The following is a 12,805-nucleotide window of genomic DNA, read 5'->3' on the forward strand; positions in this document are numbered from 1 at the left end:
TCTTATACAACATCTAATTACTAGTTAAAACTATCTTAATTCTATATCTTTAATATCTTTGTATTTTACCATCCCAGCTATTTCATTTCTTTTTATATAATTATACCAATTTCTAACAATTTCTCAACATTATACTATCTACAACCTCTTTGTATCTCCTTCACTTCCATTGTTTCTATCCTATTATACGCTTATTCTTTAAATATCTTCCACCGCTTCTTCACTCCGGTCCCGAAATCTCCCGATTAACTTGACCAATTCCATATATTCTATCAGCTTTTACCTATCTTTAATAATTCCCCTTAACCTAAAATTTATACTCCACATAATCCAAAATTATATTTTCTATCATAACTAACTTAATACATTCCAATCCTACATCAACCCTCCCTTCCCTGCCAGTGGAGCTGTTTTGGAGGGGGGTGTTATGGGAGTTCTGAAGACAACCCAGCCAGTGCTCTGACTGCTGCAGTTGGGACCAGCTGAACTTCCCCAGTCTGCCAGGACAGCCCTTCTTTCTTTCTTTGCTTGGTTGCAGACTCTGGCTGCAAACCACCCCAGTTAGCGGTACCATCCCTTGAGGCCAGTGGCCTTGAGCATCTGCCACAGATTTGCAGTCCCTCACCTTTAAAAGCACAGGGCAAATACTCCCGGGCAGCATTTTCCCAACGTTTTCCTGCCAGGGGAATGCCCAGCAGCTGATGATGGGAAAGGAAGATCTCCCAGGGTGGGAGAAGAAAGGGAAGTGCCCAGGTGAGAGCCAGAAGAGATCACCTTTCTCTGTGTGGGACAAGATCTACCTGTGAAAGAGGACTTTGCAGTCTTTCTACTGTGTTTAGCTGATGGTGATGATGATGATGGTTCTAATGTACTAGGAAAAGTTTTAATACGATCGGGGTTTTTTTTTTAAAAAAAAGGAACCAGCACTGAACTAGTTAGCAGGATCCAGTGATGCTCTGCTCTGCCCGAGATGCCATCCTTTTCACTCCACCCTGATTTCCCAGAGGCTGTTGAGGTCTGGAAAGCCTTTGTGCCAAACAGAGACCCCTCTGTCTGAGGCCACGGGAAGAGGGGTGGGGAGCTATGTCACGGACAAACTCGGGACTGGAGGGCAACCCAGGGCTCTTGAAACCAAGCTCCCTCTTGCAAGCTCTGTGCAGTGCCTCTGGGCCGACAAACGCTCTCCCTGCAAGGGTGACCCACCAGGGAGGGGTTCAGAGCTAGGGCAGGGCTGGAGCGTGGCCACTGCCCTGGTGCTGCGTGGCATGACTAAGAACTTCAGAAGAGCCCCGCTGGATCAGGCCAAAGGCGCCCATCTAGTCCAACATCCTGTTCTCACAATGGCTGAACGAACAGTTCCCTGTGGGAAACTTGCAAGCAGGATCCGAGCACACGAGCCCTCTCCCCTCCTGTGGTTTCCAACAAGCGGTATTTCTGAACCATCTCTGCCTCCAACAGTCTCATTCTCCATGAATTTGTCTCATCCCCTTTCAAAGCCTCCTGTGGCAGTGAGTTCCACAGTCGAATCATGTGCTGCCCTGAATGTTCCCGCATTCAGCTTCCTGGGATGTTAGGAGAGAGGGAAGGAAACTTTTCCCCCATCCACTGCCCCTAGGCCATGATGCAGTGCTTTCTAACCTCCTGTCGTGCCGCCTCTTCTCCAAACCAATGAGTCCCAAAGGCTGCAACCTTTCCCTACCCGCCCCCTGCCCCCCCCGGGGGGAAGGCAGGGTGTGACATTGCAAGCTGACAGATCCGTGGATCCGAGCCCATCATGTGCTCCCTCTGCTCAGCTCTGCTCAGCTCAGTGGAGCCGGGAGCACTAGGGGCCAGGAAGAGGAGGAGGAGAAGGAGGAGCCCCCCTTGAGCAGGTACGAGGTGCAGCCGGGAGGGGGGGTGCTGGGCAGCTCTGGACGGACACCGCAGGTGGTGGTGGCAAGGGGGGGGAGAGACTTGGGATAAATGGGGCAATCTGGCTGCCTCTGTGCCCCTTCTTTTGGGGAGGGTTGTTTTAAATGGCTCATCACCTCCCGAAGAGCCTTTCCGTCTTTTCCTCCTCCAGCTCCCCAGAAGTTAAATTTCTACAAAATGCCATTTCGTAATGCTCCCTTCTGCAGCCATCCTCTGTAATGATTGATTCAGCTTTCTTGAGTCAGGAGCTGGGGAAAAGGTTATGGATAGTTTACTTCGAACTCCCAGCTTCAGAAGGCAAGCGCAACAAACCGATGAAGCCAGGATGGCGCCTCCCCTGAACCGCAGAATTGCAGAGTTGGACGGGACCCACCAGGGTCATCTAGTCCAACCCCTCTCAGTGGTTCCATGGAATTCAGGGTGATCGCCTGGTTTCAGAGTAAAGGAGTTCCAAGTCCACAAAGGCGTCCCCACCCTGTCAGGTGCTGGGACAGAGACACAAGGTGGTTTGGGGTTTACTAGCGGGTGAGTCAGAATTGTTCTTTAGCCACACCTTAATTCCCAGGCGGAGGGGTGCTGGGTCTTAACCTGACGCAGTTTCCCTGCCTGTTAAAATCATGGGCTCCCCCAACCACCAGATGGGGTCGGGGCCCTCAGCTGTCCCTCCCTGCAAGGGGGGAATCATCTCTGCCCTTCCCCACCAGCACTTTCCTGTGTGTGTTTTTGTGTCTACATCTGTGTTCATGGAATCTTTAGAGTTGGAAGGGACACCAAGGACCATCTAGTCCAACCCCCTGCAATGCAGGAATCTCATTTCTCTGCTCATTTCTCTGCCACAGTTGTGAGGAAGCTCTTGTGAAAAAATGAGAAGAGTTGAAATTGGACAAGCAAAGCAAAGTGGTGCAATTTAACTCCCCACCCAAACCCCAGAAAGGGTTTGCCCTCCATTAGGGAAACAGCCCAAGGCTGCTAAGGGGTCTAGTCCAGGCAGACAGTGATGCCCTGGACTGGGCCAGGGGTGTGGGGGGGGAGGGGGCAGCAAATGGCATCTTCTACCTTTAAAGAAAGTAAGGTAAGACGAAGGAAGACAGTGTTCTGGTCCATGGGGTCACGAAGAGTTGGACACGACTAAATGACTAAACAACAAGGTAAGAAAGAAGAAAGGGGAAAGGGAGAGCAGCAACGGCAGTTCTTAATATCCAAGAAACTAGGAGGCAGCTCTTGGGGGATCAACAGATTGGTTTTTTGGAGGAGGGGGTCAGAACTACTTCTGTGCTTGCTGCTTGCCCCTCTGTCCACCCCCACCCCCAAATCCTACCTATGTTTCTTCCTCCCTCAAGGTTCCCCCATAGCTTCAGTCTCTGCCCCAGATTGCAGCAGGCCCCCTTTTGCAGAGTGCAACCATTCTCCTTTTTGGGAGGGGCATGGACAGTTTAAAATGAGGCCCCGATATGGACAAAGTGGCAGGACTTTGCCCCTTCTTGGGCCAAGTCCAAAGACTGTGTCTGCAAGAGGAGGAAGAAGAGACGGCTGCCTGAGAGCTCAAAGGAGAGGAGGTTAAAGCCTAATTCTGCCAGGCTCCACAGGCACAATGCCCCTTTGCCCTTTTGCCTGTGGTTGACCCAGAATAGGGAGATTCCTGGCCAAGAGCAGGAGAGATGGGAGGTCTGGATATTGTCCCTGCACTGGACATAACCAGTCTCCGAAATCCGCTTCAGTTCACATTCAAACATGGATCTCCCTAATTCACGCTTTTCAAACAATAAGGGAATCAAAACACATCTAGCTTTCGAAATCTGCATTTCTCTGAATTTTGCAGTGCAGTTCACCAGCCACATAATACAGTATGTGCAAAAATGCATATATCGGGGAGAAGTGTCGATAACGACGTACACATTAGTGAAAGTAGCATAATTTTAGGGGAAATTGATTTGCTAAAATATGTATTCGGGCAATGTTGCATACTAATATGCACCTTAGGAGAAATTTCTACTAAAAAGCTGGTGAATTTTCATGAGGACATTTTAAAGAAATTGAAAACTGATGTGGAAATGTGGAGAAAGGATCACTCAAGGGTGGAAAAGCAAGAAACTGAGAGAAACTGAAGTTGGCATATTTGCCTCTCTCTGCCCCCCAGCAACACCTTGGGGGATTTGCTCCCCAAACCCTGAAAGGCTTCTTTGCGCTGGAGGAGAAAGACTGGTGGATTCTGCCTGGGTAGCAGCAGGAGCCGGCCTGACCCACAGACACTCTCTGCTTGCTTCTTGGCTGCTTCAAGCCCAAGGCAAGGCTCCTCCGGCACTTCTGCTTTGTGTCCCCCAAAAGGAGAGCCAGAGAAAAAAAGCAGGCAGACGAGTCAGACCAACAGAAGAGGAACAAACAGCAGCAAAAAGGATCTCAAGACCGTCAGTGATCACAAGCCCAACACGAGTCAGCTGTGTGATGCTGGAGGGAGGGGAAACTCAGGGGAGAATCGCCTTGGGGCCTTCCCTTAGGGCAGGGACCGTCACCCTGTTCAGACCCACTTTTATCCCAAACATGCATTGGGGAGCTGCTTCTTAATCCTTTGCCATACATCTGCATGGTGGCCGTGCTCCTGTTGTGGCCCAGCTTGAGTTTGGCCTCGACACGCTTGTGGGTCCCGACCCACCTGTTGAAGACCACTGACCAGGGGGGGGGGCATCTCATTCTCTGCTGGGAGGGGAGCGGGTCCTGGGCCAGATGTGCCCCCTTTGGCCTGATCCAGCAGCTGCAGCCGGGCTTCTCTGATGCTCCCCAAGGCCACTTCCAGACCCATTCATCCGGATTGGTTCAATGTGGCCGGTGGTCTGTTGAGCACTTGGTCTGATTTATTAGCAGGGAGTTGAGCTGGCCTTGGGACAAGCAAGGGGACATGTTCTTGTTCCAAAGGAACTTTAACCATGCAACCAGCTTGAGCTGAGATGGACTTGAATTCCAACCCAGACTAGTGGCAGTCTGCAAGGACCACACATATTTGAAACCCTTTGCCTGAATGGCTCCCAGAAGCAGCAGCACACACACACACCCAACATCTGCAGCTGTTAAGCCTGCAGCTCAAACCCACCTCTCAAAAACCGAGGCGGATTGGCAGAGGGAGCCACCTGACGGCTTGCCTTGCAGAAAAGGCCAGGCATTCACTCAAACCCCAGGGAATCTCAGGGCATTAACCACGTTAACCATGCAGTTAAACTGTGGAACTCCCTGCCACAGGAGGCAGTGATGGCCACCAACCTGGATGGCTTTAAAAGAGGATGAGACAAATTCTTTTTTAGCAGCAGCTAAAAAAGCCAATGCAATTCTGGGCTGCATCAATAGGAGTATAGCATCTAGATCAAGGGAAGTAATAGTATCACTGTATTCTGCTCTGGTCAGACCTCACCTGGAGTACTGTGTCCAGTTCTGGGCACCACAGTTCAAGAAGGATACTGATAAGCTGGAACGTGTCCAGAGGAGGGCAACCAAAATGGTCAAAGGCCTGGAAACGATGCCTTATGAGGAACGGCTTAGGGAGCTGGGTATGTTTAGCCTAGAGAAGAGAAGGTTAAGGGGCGATATGATAGCCATGTTCAAATATATAAAAGGATGTCATATAGAGGAGGGAGAAAGGTTGTTTTCTGCTGCTCCAGAGAAGCGGACATGGAGCAATGGATTCAAACTTCAAGAAAGAAGATTCCACCTAAACATTAGGAAGGACTTCCTGACAGTAAGAGCTGTTCGGCAGTGGAATTTGCTACCAAGGAGTGTGGTGGAGTCTCCTTCTTTGGAGGTCTTTAAGCAGAGGCTTGACAGGCATATGTCAAGAATGCTTTGATGGTGTTTCCTGCTTGGCAGGGGGTTGGACTGGATGGCCCTTGTGGTCTCTTCCAACTCTACGATTCTATGATTCTATGAAATTCATGGAGGAGAGCTCCTAGCCAGGATGGCTCTGCTCTGCTGCCTCCACGGTCGCAGGTAGCAATGCTTGCTGGAAACTGCAGGAGGGGAGAGTTGCTTTTGTGCTGGGCTCCTGCTTGCCCTTTGGGGCATCTGTTGGCCCCTGTGAAAACCAGACGGGCCCCTGGCCTGATCCAGCAGGCTCTCCTTATGCTCTTCTCTTCTTAATCCGCTGCCTCCTTTTACTCTTCCAGAAGCGGCCCCACGGGACGGCAGCCCCCAACCCCCCGCTTGACCCTCCTGCCACAGCGATGAGCTTGGCGGTGCACACCTTGGTCTGCCTGCTGGGCACCGGTTCTTGGGTGGCCATCAACGGCATGTGGGTGGAGCTGCCCCTCATCGTGCCCAGCGCCCCGGAGGGCTGGTTCCTGCCGTCCTGCCTGACCGTCATCACCCAGCTGGCCAACGTGGGGCCCCTGGCCGTCACCCTGGCGCACCGATTCCTCCCGGGGCGGCTCAGCGAAGTAGGCATCATCTACACCATCCTCTCCCTCGGCTCCCTGGCCTGCCTGCTGCTGGCCTTCTTCTGGGGGGAGACCAGCATGGTGGGGGGCTCCCCCCGCAGCGTGGCCCTCCTCTGCCTCTTCTTCCTCCTGGCCCTGGTGGACTGCACCTCCTCCGTCACCTTCCTGCCCTACATGCGGAGGCTGCGGGCGACCTACCTCAGCACCTACTTTGTGGGCGAGGGGCTGAGCGGCCTCCTGCCAGGGCTGGTGGCGCTGGGGCAGGGGGTGGGCACGCTCCGCTGTGTCAACGGGAGCCGGCAGGGCAACGGCACAGGCCTGCGGGCGGAGTACCAGCCGGCCCGCTTCTCGGCCACTGCCTTCTTCCTCTTCCTCTGTGCCATGACGGCCTCTTGCCTGGCATCCTTCCTCCTCCTCAACCACCTGCCAGCCGCCAAGCGGGAGCAGGCCAAGGAAAAGTACCGGGTGCGAGTCCAGATGGAGGCGGCGGGCGGCGGGCGCGCCACGGTGGAGGAACGGCCCAGGCTCAGCGACCCCGCGGGCAGCCTCTTCAGATCCGGGACCTACTCCTGGCACCAGGTAGCCTACATCTTTGGGCTGCTGGGCTGGGTGAATGCCCTGACCAATGGTGTCCTCCCTGCGGTGCAATCTTACTCCTGCCTGCCCTATGGAAACACCACGTACCACCTCTCTGCCACGCTGGCTGCCTTGGCCAACCCCCTCGCCTGCCTCCTGGGGATGTACCTGCCCAACAGGTGAGTGGGCTGCTGGGAAGGGGGGCAGAAGGCACAGGCAGGGCCCTTGGCTGGGGCCAGTTCACAAGACGTGCAGGTGGTCTTGCTGAGTCAGGGCTTGCGCTGTCAGTGGAGGGGCGTGGGGCAGACCTCTGGGATTTCCTAGAATTGGAAGGCACCCCAGGAGTCATCTAGTCCAACCCCCTGCAATGCAGGAATTGCAGCTGAAGAATCCCAAATCCAGAAGGCCACCCAACTTCTCCAACAAAGGAGAACCCCACCACCTTCCGAGGGAGTCAAATGGCTCATGGTCAGAAAATTATTCCTAACATTTAGTCAGAATCTCCTTCCTTGCAATTTGACTGCGTTGGTTGGGGTCCCCTCTCCTCTGGAGCAGCAGAAAACAAGCTGGCTCCATCTTCGGAGTGGCAGCCCTTGAGATGTTTGAAGGTGGCACTCAGATCACCTCTCTCACCCTTCTGTCTTCTCTTCATGCCCTTTGCATGCCACCTTGGGGTCTGTAAGGGCGGGAGACATTTTTTCAACAAGAAATGTAACCAATAACGAAGCAGGCCTAGCAAGAGGGTGTCTGGCATTAAGGCAGCTTGCCCATGTTGTCTCCTGCTGCACCAAATTCCTCAATCATCCCGATTTGAGCGGGACATCCCGGAATTACTGAAGCCATCCCAGGTCCCGAATGGATCCCGGAATGCCCTATTTTTGGTCCCATGTTCTTGCGGGAGCCAGGTGGCACATGCAAGAACTTGAGACCCAAAACGAGCACCTCTGTTTTGATCAGAGGGGTGTTGGAGGGTAAGCAGCACCCAGCAGAGGTGACACTAAACCTGGAGAGGGCAGGATGCCCCAGTGCTAAACCTGGTGGCCTCCAGCAGAAGACCAGGGGTGTTGGGAGGATCCTGAGCTGGGATCCTGAGCCCTTTCTCTCCCCAACTTCTCCTCCCCCCCCCCAGATCCTTGATGGTCATGGGAGTCTTGTCCTTTGCCGGATCCCTGTTTGCTTGCTACATCATGGCCATGGCGGTGCTCAGCCCTTGCCCACTCCTGCTGCACGGATCCCACGGAGTGGTCCTCATTGTAAGTATGAGTGAGGGGCAGGATGAGGCCCTTGCACCCTTCCTCCCACTTCAGCTTCCTCAGGCACCCGGAGGCAACGCCTTCTACCACCGTCTCCCAAATCAGATGCCAAGTTGCCTCACATGGAATCAACCCCCCCCCCAGAAGTCAGTCCTGCCCCCCCCCAGTCCAGCATCAGCAATCAAGCAAGTACTGTACAGGAGGAGCCAGGAAAGTGGGCAGGGGGAGAGAAACCCCCACCTCTCCTTTATTAGGGGACATCTAAACAGATGTAACTACAGTATATAGCTATATCCTTCTTTTCTTTTACTTTCGGGACAGCTCACAGAAACTGAGCAATAAGAATGATAAAACCAACATACAGTGGTCCCTTGGTTCTCAAACTTAATCCATTCTGGAAGTCCGTTCCAAAACCAAAGCGTTCTGAAACCAAGACGCGCTTTCCCATAGAAAGGAATGCAAAATGGATTAATCCATTCCAGGCTTTTAAAAACAACCCCTAAAACAGCAATTTAACAAGAATTTTACTCTCTAACGAGACCATTGATGCATAAAATGAAAGCAATAAACAATCTACTGCAGTCACACAATCAATCCGTCAGTAGCTGAACTGGGTTCCACACAGTCATAAGAACAAAAAAACAGAGCCACAAAAAACACAAAATGACTAGCAAAAACAGACAGACGTCAGCATAACTCAAAACAGAAGTGTGGCACTCAAATTGGAAGCGTAACACTCAAAACGGAGCACGTTCGGCTTCTGAAAAAAAGTTCGTAAACCGGAACACTTACTTCCGGGTTTGCAGTGTTTGGGTTCCAAGTTGTTTGAGTACCAAGGTACCACTGTATTAAGGGAAATATTTTAGCCAGCTGAACCGGCAGAAGGCGCAGGTTGGCAGACATATCCAGTGGGCCCCCATTTAACTCCGTATTGCCTGCATTAACTGACAGCAGTGGATCTCTGGGGTCTCAGTCAAGGAGCCCTTGCTAAGCAAGGAAGCAGCAGGATCAATGGCGATCCAGGTGAGGTTTTAAGAGGCCAGGAGGGCAAAGAGGTCCTCGCCTGAGAGTCCAGAGTGTCACAAGCAAAAAGGCCCTCCCTCCAGGCACTACCAGGCACCGACCTCATTGGGTGAGGGGCACCCAGAGAAAGACCCCCGGCAGCTGCTTTGGAGGTGGGCAGCTTTGTGTAAGAAAAGGCAGCACTTGATATAATGGACTCCGAACGGAGACCAGCGTCCTCTTCTCCCCAGTGTGGACTGTCAGAGCCCCTATGGATCCATCATGCGCATGAACGAACACCTGAAGGTGGCCCAATGTGCTTCAATGAACCTGCATTTGGTGGCCTTGAGACCCTGTGCCTTCACCCACTGCTCATCAAACTCTGGCGTTTGCTTGGGTGGGGCACCCAGAGGCCCTTGGCCACCCCCTGCTGATGCCTGGCTTCCTTTGCAGATCCTGTGCTGGGTGCTCTTCGTGGGCCTTCTCTCCTACGTCAAGCTGATGATCGGGGTGGTCTTGCGGGATGAGGGGCACAGCGCCCTGGTCTGGTGCGGGGCGATGGTACAGCTGGGCTCCATGCTGGGGGCCCTCCTCATGTTCCCCTTGGTCAACGTCTACAACCTCTTCCGCTCCGGAGACCCTTGCAACACCAGGTGCCCTGTCTAGAGGGGTCTCAGAGGCCCCACAACCTCTGGCCAAAACCGCCTATGAGCCAAGGATGGTCGCGCAATCTCAACAACCCAGAGGGAACTTGGCGCACAGTGTCTAGAACCCTGCACAGGTGCATCGGATCGGCTGGACCTGCGACACAGGGCTTTGTACCTGGGGAGATGCTCTGACTGCACCCACCCCCATGACGGTTGCAATTGCTGCGTGGAAATGTGCTTGCAGAAGTGTCGCGGGCACAGATGGTGCATCGTTTGCAGTTCATGGCAAATGGCATCAAGAGCTGCCCCTGCGGAGCCAACTCATGCGCAAGAGCAGCCAGACCAGCCTATTCCTCTCACTGTGCACATGCCTGTGTTATGCATTCCAACCAAGATTTTTGGAATCACGGGGGGGGGATGTTTGCTGTATTCTGTTTCCCTTTGTGTGTTTTTTCTTTGGACTTCTCTCAGCGAGAGGAGACATGTTTTTCTTTTGTTCTGCCTTACACTTAATAAAGTACCTTTTAGTGCACAACCTCAGCCTGGCTCCCTCCACGTTTTATCTCTGCAGGACTCTGAATATGTACTCACTGTGTCCCCAAGACGTGGGTCGTAATAAATCATCGGGAAAGGGCTGTCGGAACTCCCTAGAGCTGCACGCTGAACGCTGATGGGAGAGACGGGCTAGATTCGTTCCTGCATTATGTCTGGGGATCGTTCCTGCCCCCGGCTGACCCGACACAGTCCAGCTCAAAGCAGGGAAATGAAGGTCTCCACTGGGCGGCTGGACCAGCTGCTGCTGCTGCATCATTCTAGCCCAGGGAGGCCACTTTCCTTGCCCTGACACTAGAGATGGATGTGGGAGACAGGACTTGGGGACCAAGTACCCGCGGATTACTGAACTACAGCTCTTCTCTATCCCTTGTGCAAATCTGTGAATTACATTTTCACTGTGTTTTATTTTTTCAAGTTGTTAGAGGCTCGGCTGTTCTAACGTACCACTCGGACTGAAAACGACTAAGCACCCCTCTGCAAAAGCGGACCCCCAAACCCCTAGGGTCCAACATGGGTTCAGATAACTCATCATCATCACCCTGTTTACATGTCAGGGGCAGCACCACTTGATGGTTGAGCATCAATGCCCCTTTCTGGGCTGTTCTTTCCTCCTCACTCACACTAGGAGGAAACAAACCACACAGTCCCTGGGATGCCCTAACGCTTGGATTGGGAACTGTCCTTTAATCATAGAATCATAGAGTTGGAAGAGACCACAAGGGCCATCCATTCCAACCCCCTGCCGAGCAGGAAACACCATCAAAGCATTCCTGACAGATGGCTGTCAAGCCTCTGCTTAAAGACCTCCAAAGAAGGAGACTCCACCACACTCCTTGGTAGCAAATTCCACTGCCGAACAGCTCTTACTGTCAGGAAGTTCTTCCTAATGTTTAGGTGGAATCTTCTTTCTTGCAGTTTGAATCCATTGCTCCGTGTCCGCTTCTCTGGAGCAGCAGAAAACAACCTTTCTCCCTCCTCTCCAGTTTGTTTGGAGAGAAGCAAACCACGCAGGTCACGCTAAGCCAGAGATAGTGGTTTGTTGCATGAACCAGGGAGAGCGAAAGGAGTGAGATTAATCTATGCACACTAAGCAAAGGTTTCTGGCAGGGGTGGGGACTCCCATCAGCCTCAGCAGGCATGGGCAATGGTTGGGGGGGGGGAGTGCTGGTCCAACAACATCTGGAGGGTACAATGTGATGTGTGGACCTGGGCTTCCCAGTGCCTCTGTTGGCAAAGCGCAATATCTCCTACTGCTCAGAATTCCAAGGCTATTATTCCCCCTCCCCTTTCAATTTCCAAGGTTTTGCAAATGCTGCTTTGAAACAAACCGACATCACGTTTTCCTTTGAAAGAAAGAAGGCTGGCAGTTTAGAAAAGGTGTCCGAGTGTTGCCTGCCTTTGTTTACATCCCAAAGGGAAGTTGTTTTTCTTATCCATCTTAACTGACGGTTCTATTTCTTCTCCCCACTGTCCAGCATAGACACCCCTTGGCATTATGATCGCATCTGTAACCATTTCTCTATTATTTCTAATAGTATGAATAAGAATCCTCCTAAAGGTTAGGAGGAAGCAAAATAGAATCTGGCTGAATCTCATAACCTCAGACTCATGACTTGGTGCCACTCAAAATAGTCCTACTCTACCAACACAGTTGGAACCCAGGTGGCGCTGTGGTTAAACCACTGAGCCTAGGGCTTGCTGATCAGAAGGTCGGCAGTTCAAATCCCTGTGACGGGGTGAGCTCCCGTTGCTTGGTCCCAGCTCCTGCCAACCTAGCAGTTCGGAAGCACGTCAAAATGCAAGTAGATAAATAGGAACCGCTACAGCGGGAAGGTAAACGGTGTTTCCATGTGCTGCTCTGATTTGCCAGAAGCGGCTTTGTCATGCTGGCCACATGACCTAGAAACTATACGCCGGCTCCCTCGGCCAATAATGCGAGATGAGCGCCGCAACCCCAGAGTCGGTCACGACTGGACCTAATAGTCAGGGGTCCCTTTACCTTTACCTTTACCTTTACCAACACAGCAATAGTCAGGGGTCCCTTTACCTTTACCAACACAGCATTGATCCAACCACCTCCCAGGCACTTACATCATGCACATGACAAAGAACATACCATTTCCCTGGAAAATACAGCCCATGGGGTACCTGACATGGCGTAGCAAAAGAGTTTCCCTGTGCTCGGGGCCGGATTTAGCTTTGATGAGGCCCTAAGCCACTGAAGGGAATGGGGCCCTTTATATGTCCAGCTGTCCTTTGTCAACAACAAATGGTCACTGTTTTTTTGCATTCTGCAGGCTAGCAGGCAGGGGCCATGACTTACATCAGGGGTGGCCAAGAGACTGCGATCTACTCACAGAGTTAAAGACTGGCAGTGATCTGCCCCCCTTTTTTTGGGGTTCAGGTCAAAGATGTTGAACTTTTTTTAGGAAGGAGGAAGGCC

General features: G+C 52.4%; 1 protein-coding gene across 1 annotated transcript; it reads left to right on the top strand.

Moving 5' to 3' along the window:
- Nucleotides 1–1,735: 1,735 nt before the first annotated feature.
- Nucleotides 1,736–10,347, top strand: LOC118089764 (riboflavin transporter 2). The gene is made up of 4 exons (XM_035124638.3): nt 1,736–1,871; nt 6,060–7,084; nt 8,035–8,158; nt 9,614–10,347. Exons 2-4 carry the CDS (start codon nt 6,117–6,119, stop codon nt 9,824–9,826), a joined length of 1,305 nt encoding a protein of 434 aa, XP_034980529.3. The 5' UTR covers nt 1,736–1,871; nt 6,060–6,116; the 3' UTR covers nt 9,827–10,347.
- The last annotated feature ends 2,458 nt before the right edge of the window (nt 10,348–12,805 follow it).

The sequence above is a fragment of the Zootoca vivipara genome, chromosome 8 (genome assembly GCF_965207765.1).
Source record: "Zootoca vivipara chromosome 8, rZooViv2.hap1.1, whole genome shotgun sequence".
Lineage (NCBI taxonomy): Eukaryota > Metazoa > Chordata > Lepidosauria > Squamata > Lacertidae > Zootoca > Zootoca vivipara.